The sequence below is a fragment of the Phoca vitulina genome, unplaced genomic scaffold (assembly GCF_004348235.1).
Source record: "Phoca vitulina isolate PV1807 unplaced genomic scaffold, GSC_HSeal_1.0 scaffold8, whole genome shotgun sequence".
Lineage (NCBI taxonomy): Eukaryota > Metazoa > Chordata > Mammalia > Carnivora > Phocidae > Phoca > Phoca vitulina.
In genome coordinates, this window is record NW_022589711.1 from 59,424,377 (window position 1) to 59,444,423 (window position 20,047).

At 37.5% G+C, this 20,047-nt stretch overlaps 1 protein-coding gene across 9 annotated transcripts in view; it reads right to left on the reverse strand.

Moving 5' to 3' along the window:
* Positions 1 to 20,047, reverse strand: part of KLHL24 (kelch like family member 24) — an 84,358-nt gene that overhangs the window by 35,674 nt on the left and 28,637 nt on the right. For 5 of the 9 annotated variants that reach the window (XM_032407077.1, XM_032407075.1, XM_032407076.1 and 2 more), the window contains 3 exons: positions 18,196 to 18,384; positions 16,464 to 16,652; positions 5,082 to 10,143 (listed from right to left, as the gene is read on the reverse strand). In XM_032407077.1, coding sequence (XP_032262968.1) covers positions 9,943 to 10,143; positions 16,464 to 16,652; positions 18,196 to 18,384 — 579 coding nt within the window. In that variant the 3' untranslated portion in view covers positions 5,082 to 9,942. Of the gene's footprint in view, positions 1 to 5,081; positions 10,144 to 16,463; positions 16,653 to 18,195; positions 18,385 to 20,047 lie in introns of those variants that run through there. The other 4 variants (XM_032407082.1, XM_032407079.1, XM_032407078.1 and 1 more) reach the window with 2 other exon arrangements.

Genomic DNA, 20,047 nt, shown 5'->3' on the forward strand with positions numbered 1-20,047 from the left:
TGGAGTGGTTAGTTCAAGCCCCATGGTGGCTGTAGAGCTTACTTAAAAAATATTAAATTAAAAAAAAAGACATTTGGATACAAGTATATTGACTGAATATTTATATTTAGGAGTCTTCAAATACAGTTATAACTGGAGCCATAGAAGTGGATAAATTACCCAGGATAATGGCAGAAATCAAAATTAAGAGCAAGACTGTGAGTCAGATGTCAAATTTGCCATCAACAACATGGTGAATGGTAGGTATATGGAAGCCGCAAGATGAGAAGTGAAAAATGCAACAAACCAGGGCATTAGTGGGCGCCTGGCTTGCTCATTCAGTAGAGCATGCAACTCTTGATCTCAGGGTTATGAGTTTAAGCCCCACATTGGGTGTGGAGCCTACTTAAAAACCAAAAAACCCCCCAAAAAACCACAACCAAAGAAACCCAGGGCATTAGTGCAATGTTTCCTTGTCTTAGCAAGCAGCCCTTCCCTGATTGCTATGCAGTTCCTCACTTGACAGAAAGCTTCTGGAGGACAGGGTCTATCTCATTTGATGTATTAATCCCATGGCACCTTGTTCAGTGCTTGGCACAATTGGAAAGAAGAGACCATAAAATCTCTTTACTCTGAAAATTGATGATTCTTTATTCCTATTTACACAGTTCTCGGTAACTGGAATGCCTATAACTTCCTCTATCACACTATATAGAATTTATCTGTTCACATGTCCGCTTCCCTTATCTATCTATAAACCTTAAGAACAGGGACTGTAACATTCATCAATGCAATGCCAGTAGGAAACATTCTGCCTGATCCACATCAAGGACTCCAATGCTTGCCAAATAAATGAATAAATAAACGAATGAAATCTGTAAACTATTAATTACTACCATTCCTGATGAAGCACCATTGCCATGTACAGTGCTGAGTGCTCTTACGTTCTAATTTAATCCTCAAACCAAGCCTAAGTGGGAAGGGGGGAAACTGAAACTCAGAAAGGTTAAATATCTTACCCAAAGACGTATAGGTAGGAAATGTTAAAGCTGGCATTTGTAAACAGTTGACTTTTTTTTAATATTTTTTATTTATTTATTTGAGAGAGAGTGAGTGACAGAGAGCACATGCAGGGGGAGCAGCAGAGGGAGAGGGAGAAGTAGGCTCCCCACTGAGCAGGGAGCCCGATGCAGGGCTCGATCCCAGGACCCTGAGATCATGACCTGAGCCGAAGGCAGACGCTTAATGACTGAGCCACCCAGGTGCCTATAAACAGTTGATTTTAAAACCTATTTTCACGGGGCGTCTGGGTGGCTCAGTCATTAAGCATCTGCCTTACGCTCAGGTCATGATCCCAGGGTCCTGGGATCGAGCCCCGCATCGGGCTCCCTGCTCAGTGGGGAGCCTACTTCTCCCTCTCCCACTCCCTCTGCTTGTGTTCCTGTTCTCACGGTCTCTCTCTCTGTCAAATAAATAAAATCTTTAAAATAAATAAATAAATAAAACCTATTTTCACATTATGTTGCCACCGAGCCTAGTCTAAGTGTGACAACTAGGACTTTTCAGAAAACCAGGATTAGTGGGTGGCTCCACAGTGCTAACTTTATCATTAGGGCAATGATTCCCAAGGGACTTTTTTCTACATAAATCAGTCCTGTGTCCTCTGAGAAGATGAGATCAAATATGCAAAGATTTTAATGAAAACATGCAAGGAAATGCTCTGTGAGGGAAAACATGGGGAGAGAGCCGTTAGATGCTAAAAGCAAGTGAAGGGAAGAGGGAAAGAAGGTTGGATAGAAACATCCTGCCTTACCATGTAATTTAATGAAGGCTGGACAAAGTAGAATGGGAGGCATGGAGCCAAAATTCACCATCAGGAGAGACCTGTCTCGGGGCACCTGGGTGGCTCAGTTGGTTAGGTGTTGGACTCTTGATTTCCGCTCAGGTCATGATCTCAGGGTTGTGAGATCGAGACCCGTGTCGGGCTCCACGCTGAGTAGGGAACCTGCGTAAGATTCTCTCTCTTCCTCTGCCCATCACCGCCCATCCCTCTTAAAAAAAAAGAAGAAGGAGAAAGAGAAGAAGAAGGAAAAGAAGGAGAAGAAGGAGAGAAAAGAAACGAAAAGGAGAGACCTATCTTTCGGGAACACATGTGCCTTAAGTAGCCCTGCCACATGACATTGGCTGGGAGCAGCTGGTGGGATGCGTGGCCTCCGTGCAAATGCGAGATGGACTTCAAAGCCAGCAGCTGGGGCATTATTTGGTCAGTTATGCTCCCTGTAGTTGGAGGCTGGCCAGGCCCATTTCCATGGCTGCCATACCATACTAGAAAGCTTTCTGAAGCGTTCCTTTTGCTTTCTCTTTTGTTTTACCTCTTCTGTTGTACACGTGTGGACACTGAATTCCTATAAAGCCCTACCATCTTTGGTATCATCCACCAAATCCCAGTAGGATGGAGAGTGTGTGTGAACAAATAAATCTGATTTTCTTTCTTCCTTCCTTTTCCTTCCTTCCTTTGAGAGAGAGAGTGTGTGTGCGAGAGTGGGAGGAGGGGCAGAGGGAGAGAATCTGACGGCAGAGCCTGACTTGGGGCTCGATTCCATGATCCATGAGATCATGACCTGAGCTGAAACCAAGTTGAGGCTTAACCAACTGCACCACCCAGGCACCCCTCCATGTGATCTTTTAAAATCTCCTTTTCTTCTTCCATTTGGACAAGATGCCTCCCTTTACTGTACTTTCTCTAAATAAAAGGGTATCAGTGCTCAAAGCCTGGACTCTTTGGACTGATCCCTCTTTAGCGCTTTGGTTGCAGTACATATGTACTGATTATTATGTTTATCAAACTATGACTCAAAAATCCTGTTTTAAGGTCTATTCTGAACAGGCTCTTGTATTGCCATAAAAAACAGAATTGGTGCTTTTTTACCCACTAAAACATTAAGTCCCTCTGTGCTTTGTGAGTCTTAATTTATAAAGGTGACTGACTGACAATACAAAGAGGTCAGTGCCATTGAGATAAAAGTTTAATGTTACTCGTGGTTCCTCCATGTCATGCAGGGCCACAGAGAAAGCACCATTGTCAGGAGGCAAAAAGAAATGAGGGGAGAGCATATGCTAGAGCTTTTATTGGTGTTTCCATGAGGAAGTCAAGGCAGGACAGGGTATTCAGTTTAAGACTGGCTAGTTTTAATAATTCCGGCAGGCTTCAGGACAGAGGAGCTGTTCACAGTTGTCTGGTACCTGGCCCTGGAGTGATTCAGGGTAGGGAAAATATTGGCTTGGTGTGTGAGAGTTAAAGGAGGTGGCTGGGGGTATGGACGAAAGATTGTTTGATTTATATATGAAACATAGGTTCACTGACAAGTTGGTTACTGTTTTCAGGAATTAGCTAGTTTTAGGAAGGGCAGTTTCTCCCAGCAAAGTTCCCCCAAGATGTCAAAACGTTATATAATATAAACAAAAAATAAAGGCCTCAACAAAATTAGGAGGAAAACCATGCCTTTTGATTTTCTGAATCTCCATCAATGGTTAATATCAGAGAAGCAGAAGGCAGGTTTAGCCCATTTTTTTCCTCGTTCTATTAAGAGTGCAGATGATTCTTTTCCTTAAAGTAAGCTCTACCTGGGGCACCTGGGTGGCTCAGTTGGTTAAGCGTCTGCCTTCAGCTCAGGTCATGATCCCAGGGTCCTGGGATTGAGCCCTGAGTCATGCTCCCTGCTTAGCAGGGGAGTCTGCTTCTCCCTCTCTCTCTGCCCCCACCACCGCCCCCTGCTTGTGCTGTCCCAAATAAATAAAATCTTAAAAAAAAAATAAAGTAAGCTCTTTATGTTTTACGTGGGGCTTGAACTCAACAACCCTGAGATCAAGAGTCACATGCTCTACCTATTGAGCCAGCCAGGTGCCTCAAGAGCGGAGGTGATTTTTTAAAGATAAAATTGAAATTACAAGAGGCTTCTATTCCTTAACCATTGTCCATGGTTTTCCAGTTTTAAGCTAACAAATACTTCTTATTTTTTCAACTCCTTCCCTACTTTTACATATTGCATTTTTGTCCTAAACTAGCTGCATGGACAAGGAGCCAACATTTATGTTCTCCTCTTCCGTGCCAGAACTATTCACCCTTTAACACACGTCCCCTTAGCTCATCTCCTTACAACAAGCCTGTGAAGTGGGGATCATGACCTGTCCTAGAATAAGGAAAGTATGGTTCAGGGGTTAAATGGCTTTATGGTAGAGCACTGGTTGGAATCAGTTCTGATGAAACCCATGCACTTTCCAGGTGTGGCTACAAAGGAATTGAGTCAAAGGAAAAATTGTTAGCATTTATTATTTAAGAAGCACTCTAACTTGCCATTTTTATGGCACATTTAAAAACTAAGCATAAAAAGCTAAGCCACATGCTTATATAACGTATTTCTATCTTTTCAAAATTTTACTTTTGTTAATGTAAAATCAGACATTGCCTCTCCCATAAATAATATGCCCTCTCTTTGACATCTGAAAGAAAATTTCTTAAATCCTCTACTCTTAATATCACTACAGGGGTACTTTTGAGAGTCAAATCAAAGAACACTAGAGTACACGTTATGGGTAACTTTCTGGTAATTAAAATTTTTTTTGTGGATAGGTAACACTTCCATGTGGTTCAGACTAAAACATTGATTATATGCATATTTATACATAATTACATACAATTATATAATGAGTATGCAGTGGTGTTTCCTTTTTACTTGCTCCTCAGCCACCGTATTTCTTCATATACACCAATGTTTTAGTTTATTCTTCTAGTTACTTTATGGCCGTGCCAGTAAATATGCACATATATTAATATGAATTTTCCTCCATCCCTTTTTTTTGCACAACCATTTGGACGTATTTATGTTATTTACTTATTTGACAGAGAGAGAGACAGAGCGGGAACACAAGCAGGGGGAGCAGGAAAGGGAGAAGCAGGCTTCCCACTGAGCAGGGAGCCCTAAGTGGGGCTCCATCCCAGGATCACGACCCGAGCCAAAGGCAGACACCCAACGACTGAGCCACCCAGGCACCCCTCATTTGGATGTATTTAAAATAAAACAAAACAACAAGGTTTTGGTAAACAAAATTTAATACAACTGTATAGTCAAATAATAATGGTTAAAGGACATTTTATTAGATACAACTTTAAAAAAATTAAACTATGCACAAATATCTAAACAAGACATTAAGTATTACTGTGCTACAACCAAATTGAGAACAATGACAAAGCATTTTTTTTCACTGTGAATTCTTGGAGCCTCTCACTGAAAGCAAATGACATTTGGCTGCCATAGGTCTATACAAGTTGTAAAGCATATTACGCTTTTTTTCAACTCTGTAATTGTTGTCTTAGCTCCAGAAATTCTCAATAATTTAAATAAAGAAACTGGGGGCGGGGAGGGATGATGGGGAAAGCAAGAGTAAGAACTTTTTCAGGAAATATAAAAGACTATAGAAGGAAAAAAATTGTACATAAGGATGGAACAAAAATAAGTACATTTACTTTTCTGACATTAGATGTAGATATTGCAAATGATGTTTTCAAACGTTTAATCAATGTTAGATGTTTGTCTGAATATCTTAAAAAGCACCTTGGTAACAAAAACAAAACCCTCAAATATAATAAAACTCCAAACAGTCAACAACATTCCTTAATATTCTCATTCTGCCAAGCAACCACATGGTGCTTATTAAAAAATTTAAGAAGGGGAGTTTACTTACTCTGTAGGAAACCAATATGAAACTCATCTAAGGTAAGCTTCATTTAGTATGAAAACAAAAGTTGAAATAGCACTAGAGAACTTAAGGCACATAAACAAATTCAGATGCAGTTATTTTGAAAACATTAAAACAAATTCTTTTTCTTTGGAACAATATATAAAATAAGTTATATGACTACTGCTGTTTTAAAAAAATTATTTATGATGATCATCTTTAGCACTAAGTAAATTTAATATCTAAGGCAATCACACAAATGTAACACATTCATAAAAAACATTTAAAAATGTCTGAAGTATGTTGAAAATGTCTCTGGAATTATCAGTTCACACTCTGGCTCAAGTGGTTTCTGATGTCTAGCATTAGATGTGACAGTAAGTAGAGCTACCTAGTCAAACCTACTTAAAGGCCAACCAAATTGCCCCCATTCTGGTTACCTGATATGGCGAATTTGTTTATTTAACTAAAAAGAATAATGGGGTGAGGTGATGTAAACCTGGCTTTCAATATAATGCACAAGAAATTCTAGTAAGGCCAAAATTATGTTGAGGTTAACTGGTGTCTTGAGTTTAGTAAAATAAAGGCTTCCATAGGAAACCTTTAAGAGACATTATCTTATCACTTGGCACCACATAAATAGCTATTTCTTCTCTTTGAAAATACACTCTGGAGATGTCTTTTCCACATATAAATCTCAAGACACGAAAGGCACACACAACAATTCAAACCCTCTCTTTTCATGTTTGGGTTCTCACAGCAATTCTTTTTTTAAAAATATCTATTGCCATATCCAGACAACAGGAAAAAAAAAAAAATACACACCTGGTTTGCGTATTGACAAAAGTAGTATAACTGAACCTTTGTCTTTCCTGAGTTTCAAAAGGGTATATGACAGTAGAGAGACATAAACAATTCGTATTCACTAAGAGAAAATGTATCAGTCCACAAAACATTTTCATCTTTCTAAATATAAAAGAATGAATGTTCAACCACCACCTGTGTGAAGCCCCTTTACCGAATTAAATTTACTCTAGGATCATGAAGTTCATATAGTTATGGCACTTTAAACACCCCAAATAGGCAAAAATGACAAGTTAATACCCTCCCTGAGTATTTACATCATTTTTTTCTTACCACCTGGTTTAAATGGAGTAAATATATTTCAGTCATCTAGGGAAACAAAAGGTTACTGAAGATTCAATAAGCTATTTCATACCTGTGCAGTAGTCAGTGGGAAGATTAAATTTGAAAACAAAGGTCTACTGTTGTAAAAATTAGACCACTTTATAGCTCACTCATCAATAGGAAAACACACGTTCATGAACAAAAAACAACTATACTTTCCTGTTAATCCACAAAACATACACTTGAATTCCTTTTCCCACCGAGATATCACAGATGGGTTTAGCAAACTTGTCTCTACCTCCAATTTGTTTTCTGATCTCATGAAAATTTATGTATTACATAGATTCTGACTGTATACAAGTCATTATACTAATACTCATGTACTTTCAAACTTTTTTTAAGAAATCACTACACCCAGTGTGGGGCTCAAACTCATGACCCCAAGATCAAGAGTCGCATGCTCTACTGACTGAGCCAGCCAGGTGCCCCTCATCATGTACTTTCAAATGTAAATGAGTATTATAGAAATGTCCAAATAAAAAAAATCTTCCGGAAATGAATTTAATGAAGTCAACCAATTCTTACTTTATGTGCTTTTTTCTGATCATCACAAACTGATCAAATTCTTGGTGTTTGTATATATGTGTGTACATGACCATACTATCTATCTATACATGTATATACATACATACTAACCCAAAGGCTTATATGAGCATCTCCTATCAAAAGGAAATCTGTCAACTATGTGATGACAGTATGAATATAATCTGACACAATTTGGTTGATGAATCCCTTTTGGTATACTAATTATACCCTAAAATTCTTTTATCAATGCTAACACCATTACTTATCAACAATCAGTAAAGGAAGATAAATACTTAAAGGATATTAAAATATCAGTTGAGTAATTTCAAAAATTGTTAATTTCATAGGATTCAAGCTAAGTTTTTGGTGGCTTACTTAATTCATGTAGCTTTAAATTACGTAGAAAAAAATTAAACAATATTGTCATGAGGTCTATGTTTAAACAAATTGTTTTATAGGATTTCATTTCAAATTTAGTACAATAAACACATGGATATTAAAAATAAATGTATAAAGAAATACAAGTAAATACTTAATACTTTTACAACAGACAAAAGTACTACAATACAAGTGATCTTGAGAAAGTTTGTGTGTGAAGTGTCTGTATTTATGGATGGGCATGATCTTACAAATACACATGAAAATAACAAGTGTCATTTGTATAATCCTCAGCATTTACAAAACACTTTTCTCATACATTATCTCATCTACCGCAAAGAATCTCTGAACTAAATAGGTTCCATTATCTACAAAAGGTATATTGCAGATGTTTACTTTGGAATTAAAACAAATATCCCAATTGTATTTACAATGGTCTTTCAACTAAAATGATAGAAAATTATTTCCTGAATTGCTCTGACAATTATCAGAAAAAGGTACATATCGTTTCCAAATTATGATTTGAAAAATTTAATTCCCTAAACACTTATAAGATCTTTAGAATTTTCCTCAGAATTCAGATTCCAGCTAAATTGGCGTTGATGCCATATAGTTTTTAGAAATCTCTGTATCCTTCTAAGATGAGAAAACAAAATGGTTTATCTATGTTAGGTTTTTTTTATTACTAACTTGGTTTTAACAGAAATCTGGTGGCACTATAATCACACATTTGCATCATCTCTCCTGTGACGAGTATATAATTATGATGTGAGACAACAATAGTGCCTGGGCAGTCGAAACCCAGCAGGCTACCTGGTACATCCCTGGAATATCCCTAAAATGTGGTAAATTATATGTTCACCCAGGAATAACAGTAATCACTTATACTACAGTTCCTGCCATTCCATCTGCCTTAGAAAAAATTTTACATTCCACTCTGAAAACCAGTAAGCTTATAAACTGGAGTTGAAAAACCTAGACAAAGGCAATTTGTTGTAGAGAAGCTTGAGAATGTTGACCAGGATTTTCCACGATTGGTACCAACTGAAAGATTTATCTTAAAAGACTGCGAATACCACTGTTAGTTTTTTTGGATAGCTAATTTTAAAAGAAAAATGGACCCACTGATAGGTGGTCCCTGCTTTATCCTTTAAAGGCAACTCAAGAGTGGAGACTCCAGCATTTTTCCTGTTCACAGGAAAGGAGGATAACCAGGGAAGAGGTCCTCACCCAAAGCACCATACTAATGAAGTCAAACCCTACTGGGCTAGGGAGAAAACCTGTCCTTGTTTTCCACAAAATAATATCACAAAATGGATTTCGACTCTCTTGCCAGGTTCAAGAAAAGGTGCTTCCTTAGAGGATTTAGAGATGATACATAAGTACTTTGAGAGCCACAGTGGGTCGTTTTTCCCTTCAATGGTCTTACATAATTTTTTCTTAGGAATTAACCTATAATTTTAATCTGCATTTTAGGGGCACTTGCTTTTCTATCTCCTACCCAATGTTCTTCCAAAAATATGTTTAATATAAGCAATTCTAAGAAGTCATGATAATTCAGTATTTTATGATACTCAAATTGTTGTCATTACATTTTTATCAATTACTGAAAAAAAAACCTTCAATAAAATTAATCAGTTTGGATATATTTTTAGTGAAAAAGATTTTTTAAACTGACTTCCTCCCTTTGTAAGCATTCTAAGCATTATGTGAGTCAACCTAAATGAAGCCTAAGTCATGCAATTTTCTATACATGTATGACAAAATAAGGAATATACAGGCTTACAGATAAACATATATAAATGGAGAAACCATTCACAAGTTCCTAAAAGTTACACAGGCAGACATTATTTCCTACTCCACGTGAGTTTCTTACAAATACTTACAAAGGTACACTCTCAAAACCCAAGCAATAACCACTATTACTTTCAACAACAACAAATTTTTTTTTCCCAATTACAGGAAAGGCTTTATTACAGTTTGAAAGATTGATACTTCAGGGGAAAAGGCACCACAATTACTATTTTTACTTTTTTGTGTACATGGCACAAAGGAGATATGTCAAGTTCCCACTCTGGAGTTCTTAGAACCTCTCATCTTGGATCAGTGTGGCTTCTTGGGTGAGGTATCCTGGCTTTAGAGCTTAAAGCATTTTTCATTGTATCTATGTATAGTCACACAGCCGTGATAGGACACTGGCCTGGGCATTGCGGCCACCCCTGTGATGATACTTGTTGCAGGGTCATAACAGAGAATAGTGTCTGTGGCTTCTCCGTTTTCCCGTCTTCCACCCAGGATATATATTTTACCATTACACACAGACATACCACAGTTTTCCTGTTGAACCAAATACATTAAAAAAAAAAAAAAAAAATTAACTCTTGAAGGTAAGGGATTTGGTAGCAAACTGAAAAGTAAAATAAGACCTGCTTTAACAGACAAAGAAGTCATGAAATAAACTCCCTTTTGCCTAACTCCTGCTCTATGTGTGAGTGCTAGATAATTGTGCATGAATGAAATGTTAAAATAAAATATATGTTATGATTGGGGCCCAGATGTAGGAGGTGAAGTGGGGGTAGTGGACTGAGAGAAGGGTTTTAACTTAACAGTAGTTGAACAAAAATATTTTTGGAGAGTGTGGCTTGCTTCTCCTATTACAGGGAGGTCCTTTATTACAGCAAGTGGCTATTACATGACCAAGGTGTAGGAACATTAATCATTATGTGGGATTACCAACAAGTTGAATGAATGAATGAGAGGAAGACTTATAAACAAATTAACAAAGCACTGTTATAGGGGCTTGGCTGGGATATAGAAACTCCCCAAATAATATTTTAACTTTGTACACAATGGGATTCTTAGCTGAATTTTACTCTTTTCTGTCAATACATAATTACTATAAAAAACAAATATTCTTGCAAGGATGAGAGTGATCCTTCCAAGAAAGAAATGACACTAAAATTGTCTCCCTATTTCATGGATCTGGTTATGCTGCAGGTCAAATATTCTATTTACATTACTTTAATTTTTCAATTACTTTAATTCAGAAAGTTATTACATATTACTATCATCCTGTTTCTATATAACTAACGAGATAGGTTCTACCAATCAGTACAATAAACATTTTTACTTGACAAGATTTGCTGTGTATGTAAGTTTTGCTCTTTTTTAAGATTTTATTTATTTATTTGAAAGAGAGAGAGCATGAGCAGGTGGAGGGGAGCAGAGGGAGAGGGAGAAGCAGACTCCTGGCTGAGCAGGGAACCTGACGTGGGGCTTGATCCCAGGACCCTGAGATCAGTGAAGGCAGAGGCTTAACAGACTGAGCCATCTAGGCGTCCCTAAGTTTTGCTCTTATAGAAGAAATTAAATCTTGGTAGACTTATATAATAGAAGATAATATCTTCAGGTCTAAAAGAATTCGTGAGTACTTAAAAATACCTATATTAGAGTTTACACATACCCAGAATAACCTGGCCCATTATCATTAATGAACGACAAACTTTTATCTAGAGTATCACCCATGAATTGTACCAATTATGTGCCAAAGTACAACATTTTTCATCTAAAGCACAGTGTGCTCTTTCTATAAATTCTAAAAGTTCTGAATACAATAAAAAACAGTATCATCCTCAGTTTTCAGATAGAACCTAGCCTATAGTATTGAACCTTACAGTCACTTTAATGGTGATTCTTAAACTATATAATTACAGGATCTTATTACAATGTCATTTCAGGTAGGGGCGCCTGGGTGGCTCAGTCGTTAAGTGTCTGCCTCCGGCTCAGGTCATGATCCCAGTGTCCTGGGATCGAGCCCCGCATCGGGCTCCCTGCTCTGCAGGAAGCCTGCTTCTCCCTCTCCCACTCCCCCTGCTTGTGTTCCCTCTCTAGCTGTGTCTCTGTCAAATAAATAAATAAAATCTTAAAAAACAAAAACAAAAAACAATGTCATTTCAGGTAATAATGCTCAGAAATAAATGAAGCAAGCAACCTTGAAATCAGTTATTCCTTCAGATCAGGAAATTACTTGTATCAGATATAGTAACTTATTTCACTCTATTAGAATCTCAAAAGCAATGACAGCTAGTAAGAAAAATAATTTATTGGGGCGCCTCAGTGGCTCAGTCGGTAAGCATCTGCCTTCAGCTCAGGTCATGATCCCAGGGTTCTGGGCAGCAGAGAGCCTGCTTCTCCCTCTCCCTCTGCTGTTCCCTCTGCTTGTATGCTCTCTCTCTCTGTGTCAAATAAATAAAGTCTTAAAAAGAGAGAAAAATATTTTAATTCATGAAGTTTTTTTTTTTTTTTAAAGATTTTATTTTTTTAAGTAATCTCTACACCCAACCTGGGGCTCGAATTCACAACCTGGAGATCAAGAGTTGCATGCTCTCCTGACTGAGCCAGGCAGGTGCCCCAATACATGAAGTTTTAATGTTATTTTTCAAGATTGGAATGAAACAGATCCTAATATTAAAAAAAACCCCTCCCCTTAATTATTATTTTTTATAATGCTTAATGCTTAAATGTTAAAATTCCAACTTAGAGTCAGATTTTTTTCATTTATTATTCTAAACTTTAATGACATTTTAAATACCTGGGCTACTGAAGAGGGATTGAAAAAACTTCATCATGGACCTAAAAAAAAATTCCACAATTTTTCAAAGGATGTTCCTGACAAGAGTTAAAAAGCAAAATATGTTTAAAATAGCAAGTTGTGGCTTTTAGGAATTATGCAGAGTCAAGAGGCATGGAAACGGTAAGGGACAGAAAGAGAAAAAGGCTGCATTAGGTCCATTAGATCTGCAAAACAAAGAGCTCATTTTTTCAGCGTTTTTGCCACTTAATATTCTAAACATTTAAAAAAAGCTTGACTCAGGGGCGCCTGGGTGGCTCGGTCATTAAACATCTGCCTTCGGCTCAGGTCATGATCCCAGGGTCCTGGGATCGAGCCCTGCATCGGGCTCCCTGCTCAGCAGGAAGCCTCCTTCTCCTTCTCCCACTCCCCCTGCTTTTGTTCCCTCTCTCATTGTGTCTCTCTCTGTCAAATAAACAAAATCTTAAAAAAAAAATAAAAATAAAAAAAGTTTGACTCAACTGTCTAATATGAAATTACAGTTGATTTTTCCTTTTTCATTGATTAGCTTTAAATGGTAGGCAAACACAGATAGTTCAAAAATTACCAATCAATAACATTTACAAAGATATAAAGATTTTTAAAAAGATTTTATTTATTTATTTGACAGAGAGAGAGAGCGAGACAGTACAAGCAGGGGGAGCAGCAGAGGGAGAGGGAGAAGCAGGCTCTCTGCTGAGCAGGGAGCCCCACACGGGGCTTGATCCCAGAACCCTGGGATCATGACCTGAGCTGAAGGCAGACGCTTAACAAACTGAGCCTCCCAGGCACCCCTAACAAAGATATACTTAGAGGTACTGGTAGTAAGAATGAACTGAGGAGAAAAGATAATCCCAGAAATCTCAGTGTTTTTTGTTTCAAGAGATTTGATGTAGAATATTTGATTTGGACTTCAATGATTTGTGTTTTGTTTTTTTTTTTAAAGATTTTATTTATTTATTTGACAGAGAGAGACATAACGAGAGCAGGAACACAAGCAGGGGGAGTGGGAGAGGAAGAAACAGGCTTCCCGCAGAGCAGGAAGCCCGATGTGGGACTCGATCCCAGGACCCTGGGACCATGACCCGAGCCGAAGGCAGACGCCTAATGACTGAGCCACCCAGGTGCCCCTGCGTTACACTTTAAAATATTCACTCTAAGCCAATAAAGATTAGCTTTGATTAAAAAATTTAGAAATTGGGGCATCTGGCTGGCTCAGTTGGTAGATGTGACTCTTGATCTCAGGGTCAGGAGTCCAAGCCCCATGTTCGGGGTAGTTTACTTAAAAAAAGTTTAGAAGTAAGTGTAAACACTTGTCGCACAGGTGCATGTGACTATAATACGGGTTCTTAGATGGTAGGGCACACCCTCACCTCTACAGACCTGGAGATTGTCCTTTCCAGGAAAGGCCACTGAACTAGAGAAATGTGATTCATTTTTACTTAAATGTGATACAAGAGGGATAGAAGATTATATTCCCTCTATACCATGAAGCTGAAGGTCTTATTATGTCCCTTTCATCAGTTGAGGCAATGTTACTTTGAATACATTACTAATTAGAGACTATACCTCAATGTCAAAAACTTTAGAAAAATGGTGTTACATTCAAACCCTACTCATTACCTTTACAGTCTATATCTCTTATGCATCTTGCATATAAGACTCTTAAAATTAGGTCTCTTGTTACTGCACTGTCTCATTTGTTTACTTATTCAATAAGTATTTACTGAGCACCAATTAATGCAAGATACACAGAAAATGAGTTAGAAAAAATAGTATTCTCAAGAAGATGGAATTCTGGTATGGAAATAAACATTTATACCCATAACAGAATATTATGACTGCCATAATAGAGGTGTAAGTGGAGTGACATATCAGAAAAGAAGATAAATCCTGAACAGGGAAACTTCAGTTTGTTCTAACTATAAAGTCGTCCTTGAAAGAGTAGAATTACAAATAGAGAAGGTAGAAAAGACATTAGAGTCTGAGAGGACATCATGAACCAAGGCAAGAACACATACGATCTATATAGCAAATGCAATTTTACAGACACTTAATTGGGATAAAGTTGCAGAAAGTGAAGCTGAAAAGGCAAGCAGAGGTCAGACGACAGAAGGCCTAGAATGAAGTGGGGAAACTTGGATTTTATTCAGTATGTTTCCAATCAGAGGAGAGACATAATAAGATTTATGGGAAAATAACTAGTGGCAAAATGGGTGAGAGAAGACATTAAAGAACACTAATTAGAATACTGTTTTTGTTTAGGGAGAACTGATAAGAACTTGAACAAAAGCAGGAACCACAGGAATGGAAAAGAACAGGAAAAACTCTGAGGACATAGAACTGATATAATGGATTCAAATTTAGGAGAAAGTGAGGAAAATCTAAGAAATTAAGTCCAGGTATGAAATAATAGAAAAACATATATTGGTCTCTGCCCCCAGTTCCTGATACAGAGCTCCTAAATCCCTTGGAATTTCCCGAGTGATAGGAAAGTCTTTTGTTCTAATGAGGTGATTGTTGGTTGGCTCCTGGATGGGGGGGCTGCTCACCAAAAGATCAAGCCATAATTAGAATCTTAAAACTTTCATCCCTACTCCCCATTCTCTGGAGAGGGGAAAGGGGCTGGAAATTACATTAGTAACTACATGATGAAGCCTCCATAAAAATTTCCAAAATACAGGATGTGAACAGCTTCTGGGTTAGTGAACATATCCCTGTGCTGGGAGGGTAGTGCACCTCAACTCCAGGACAGAAGCTCCTGTGCTTGGGACCCTCCTGGACCTCACCCTATGTGCCACTTCATATGTATCCTTTATGATATCCTTTATTATATAATAAACTGATAAACATAAGTATTTCCCTAAGTTCTGTGAGCTGGTCTAGCAAATAATTGAACCCAAGGAGGGGGCTGTGGGTATGTTAATTTATAGCCAGTCAGTCAAAAGTACTGGGGACAAGCTGGAACTAGCGTTTGGCATCTAAAGCAGTGGCAGTCTTGAAATGAGCCCTCAACTTGCGGAATCTGATGCTAACTCCAGGTAGAGAGTGTCAGAACTGAACTGTAACACATTCAGCTGGAGATGGAGAACTGGTTGGAATAAATCCAGTATCTGGTGCCAGAAGTGTTGTGAGTGTTAGTAAGGAAGAAACAGTTTTTCCATTCACTAGGGTTGTTTGGAAACAGAAAAAGTAGGCTTGGGGAAGAAGGTGAATTCTGTTTTAAGTTTGAACTCTTAGGACATCATAAAAAATATCAAATAGGCAGTTGGAAATTTGAGTCTGGAGCACAAGAGAGAGGCTTTAATGAAGATAAAGATTTGAAGTCATCAGTAGTGGGCAATAAATGTGACCACTCAGGAATAGAGAATAAACTAGGAAGCGGGTAGGGGAAAGAGACTCAAGGAATGCCCATATTTAAGGGTTGACAGAAAAAATAAGAGAATATGGATGAGACTGAGGAGATTATTTGTAATGACCTCTGAGTAGAACTCTAGAGTAGTATATAGGTAGATCCAGATTTCCAGCATTAGAACCATCAAGCATTTTGGTGGTTGGAGGGAGGGTAGAGCCATGAATCAGAGGCTGAGAGAAGGCTTTTTAGGAGGCAGGGGGTGGAGGTGGAGTAGGGGTATAGGTAGTGTGCACGGATGAGGGAGATCTGAGCCCAGCCATTTCTTTTATAATAAAAACCACAGGAAGGAAAGAAAACCAGTTTGGGAGCATTTCTTCTCTTTCAAAATATGTAAGAGATAGGGATAAGGACAGGAGTAGATTCTGAAAGAGGTCAAGGGAAAAAAAACTACCAGCCCAAGTGCAACGGCTGCTTCACCATGGGATGGTCCAAAATTAAGTTATTTCAATAAAACAATTCCCTGAAATGAGTTCAAAACAGGCATACTATATGCTTTATGTGGTTTTAAAAATTATGAAATAATTCAAGCATACATGAAATACATTAACAGTGAAATTACAGTATATTTATAATGGCCACGTATTTGGACCCTCCTAGATTGATTTTTTCTTTTGGACTGTTTTATGTCATTACCTGTCGGCTGAATGTATTCTGTACATGCATCCAGTAATCTTCAACTGGATCATAACAATATATTGCCTTGGTCAGTCCACCGGCAACATATATCAAGTTGTTTAAGGATACGGCTGTTATACACCTCTTGGCAATTGGGATAGCTGCACGAAGTAGCCAAGAATTGGTTTCTGGATCATAAGATTGAACCTAGTAATACACAGAAATATTTTATTGAAATTTATATACAAAAATGCAAATTTACTTAATAAAAAAGTCTACCAATACATAGAAACATGATTAAAAATTAAATCCCATTAACTACATCAATTAATTCACATTAATTCACAGAATTAAGAAAGGTTAGCTTGACAGGGAAATGTCTGATTTATAAAATTCTCAAAAGAAATGCAAATTTATTACTATCAAACAGAATAGAGTAACAAACACAGGTTATTTCCAGGATGAATGGATACTACACTACCATGATAAGTTTTCTTTACTTACTTCCACTAAACTAACAGTCTAGATTTTTTTTTTTAAGATTTATTTATTTTAGAGAGAGAGAGGAGGAGAGAATGCACGTTAGCGGGAGGAGAGGCAGAAACAGAGGGAGAGGGAGAGAGAGAGAATCTCAAGCAGACTCCCTGCTGAGCATGGAGCCCAATGTGCAGCTTGATTTCACAACCCTGAGATCATGACCTGAGCTGAAATCAAGAGTCGGACACTCAACCGACTGAGCCACCCAGGTGCCCCAACAGTCTAGATTTTTAAAAAACTGTGTCATATAGGATAACAGTGCCTCAATCTGAATACAATTTCTTTATGCTTTTAGGAAGTCCTTTCTTCAAAAGAACACAAGTAAACTTCAATTTAGTATACTTTGAATTATCACAAATTCTGAATTCTAAAAATGTAACATTTGACCACATTATATTAAAGTTTAATTAAATAATTGATTGGGCGCCTGGGTGGCTCAGTCGGTTAGGTGTCTAACTCTTGGTTTCAGCTCAGGTCATGATCTCAGGGCTGTGAGATGGAGCCCCGCATCAGGCTCTGTGCTCAGCACGGAGTCTGCTTGTACCTCTCCCTATGCTCCTCCCTACGTTCTCTCTCTCTCTCTCAAATAAATAAAATCTTTAGAAAAATAAATAATTGATTGACAAAATTCAGTTAACAATTGCTAAACAGGTTAGGCATCAGACAATTGTTTCCAGAATAACAGTATTTTCTGAGATGTCAGGAAGGAAATGTTCTTTTGTCCCAGGAATTCGATGAACTGTAGTGACTTTGATCGGCCCTCTATTGACGTTACAGGGGTTTCCTTTCCTCTTTTTTGTTCTAAAAAATACTTTTAAAGTATGCAGAAGATGACCCACTTGGAAGCAGTGTAGTTACTGTATCTTACCCTCTGCTAATTCACTTCCCAACTGTGTTTTTTGTCAGTAATTTTTTGATTCTATAGACTATAGCAGTAAAAGGTTTAAAACAATTTATTTAGTATAATATCCCAACGCTGACATAGTTTCATTTAAAAAAGATCAGGTAATGCTTTTTACAGAAAATTGGTAGATATATTAGGAGTTCACTTCAGTAACTTGAAACTCAGTATTTTTCCCCCAAAGTATAAAGTACTAGACAATTTTTAAAAGGTTCCCTCACACTAAGGGACCTTGCTATCTATTTGATTAGCTTTGTGTATTCTTCTTCCCGTATACATCATTGGTAATTTCTATAAGAGAACGTGGCTTACCTTATCAGAACAAGTATTATCATCAGGTCCTCCACCAATCACAAACAATTTGCCTACACAGCTAGTCACGGCAGGAGAACTCACTGCTTCCTTAAGGGGAGCAACTTCAGTCCATCGATTTGAAAAGGAATCATAACATTCTACGCTGCTAAGTCTGTTTTGTCCATCATAGCCTCCAACAACATATACCTATATGCAAAATACATGGAAAAATCCTAATTGTCAAAAGTCTGAATTTTTAACTAGTTGGCTAAGGAGTTAAGGGATCTATCCCCTTTAAAAAGCCCTTGATAACTATAATTGCAATAAATTTAGCTTAGTTTTTGAAACTTTTATTAGCACCCTCTCACCACCGAGCAGACTTTTTAGACATTTTTTTCATAATAGCACCCTCCAATGAAGTTTTAATACCACAGATATATTGTATATCTGTTTATGTACTGTATGTATATCTGTGTGTTTTATATATGAAAGAGTATAATTTTTTCACCCCCAAGAACCAATCTTCACACCCTTAAGAGTGATACTGCTCACACTGAGAATTACATGATTCTTTAATGCTCACACTCATGGATGATGAAAATGTTTGACTATTATGAAGTTATAAAACTAAAATATTAGATAAGGAATACTAGACTGTAAGATCACTGAGGGCAGTGCCTATCTTGTTTTTCATTTTAGTTATCTACTGTGCTTAGCAAAGTACCTGACACATAATGAACTCTATACTATGTATTTCAAAGGGCTTCCACAATATGAGGAAGGCAGACAAATTAGTATCTTTATGTGACAGCTGAACTAATCAACAAGCCATTTATTAAATGACCTATATGCCAATAACCCATTAAGAATCATGAGATACACAAGAAACTTTAACTTAAAAGAGGTTTTTCAGTTTAACATGCACAATTCCTTTATCGACAGTCATTACCAATTCTTCCCTCCATATCTAAATAACTATTAAGTCCCACTGAGTCTTCTTTCATAGCATCTCACATCTGTCCCTTCCTTTTGTTTCCCTTTGCCACTATCCTACTTCAGGATCCATACCATTTTAGACTTCTCAATTAATCTCCTGGTCTCCACTCTTGTGCTCCCTCAACCACAGATTCATCTTCCTAAAATACTTCATCAAGTCCTTTTAATAGTTCAACAGCAGATGCCTAAGTGGTCAAGGCCAAACTTCATATACCGACATTCAAGTCTGTCCACAATTTATCTTTCTGTACTCCTCCAAATTTCTTGAGTAGCCAATGCTATTTTGTATTTCAATGTTGCACTTCTCATATTATGTTAAAATGATCTCTTGGTGGGTTTGTTCTCCAAACACTATGAAGTTCAGAGCGGTTAAGTAACTTAAGGTCACCCAGCTGGAAGAGTATATGGAAACTGTGGCACAATGTAGCAATTAAGGGCATGGCTTTGAAGTCAGGAGAGGCAGGGTTCAATATCTAGCATTGCTATGAAATGTAAACCTTGGGCAGTTTACTTACCCTCTGAGAGTCAGTCTTTGTTTCCTCAATAAAAATGTACACAGTAATAGTACCTATCACATAATTTTGAGGATTAAACTTTTTACCATTCTCCTGCATGCATAAATTAAAAATATATGTTGTGGGCACCAAGATCAAAGGGCTCTAGATTAAGAAAATCCTGAACTTTGCTTTGCCCCAGCTTTATCACTTTCTGTGTAACCTTGGGCAAGTGACTGATCTCTTTGAATTAGGTTTCTTTATAAATTGAAAAAGTTACACGAAATTTTCTCTATGATTCCTTCCTACTCTCAGATTCTCTATTCCAAATCATCTTACCTAGGTTTTTTAGAGACCATTTATAAATTTAAATACTTTTA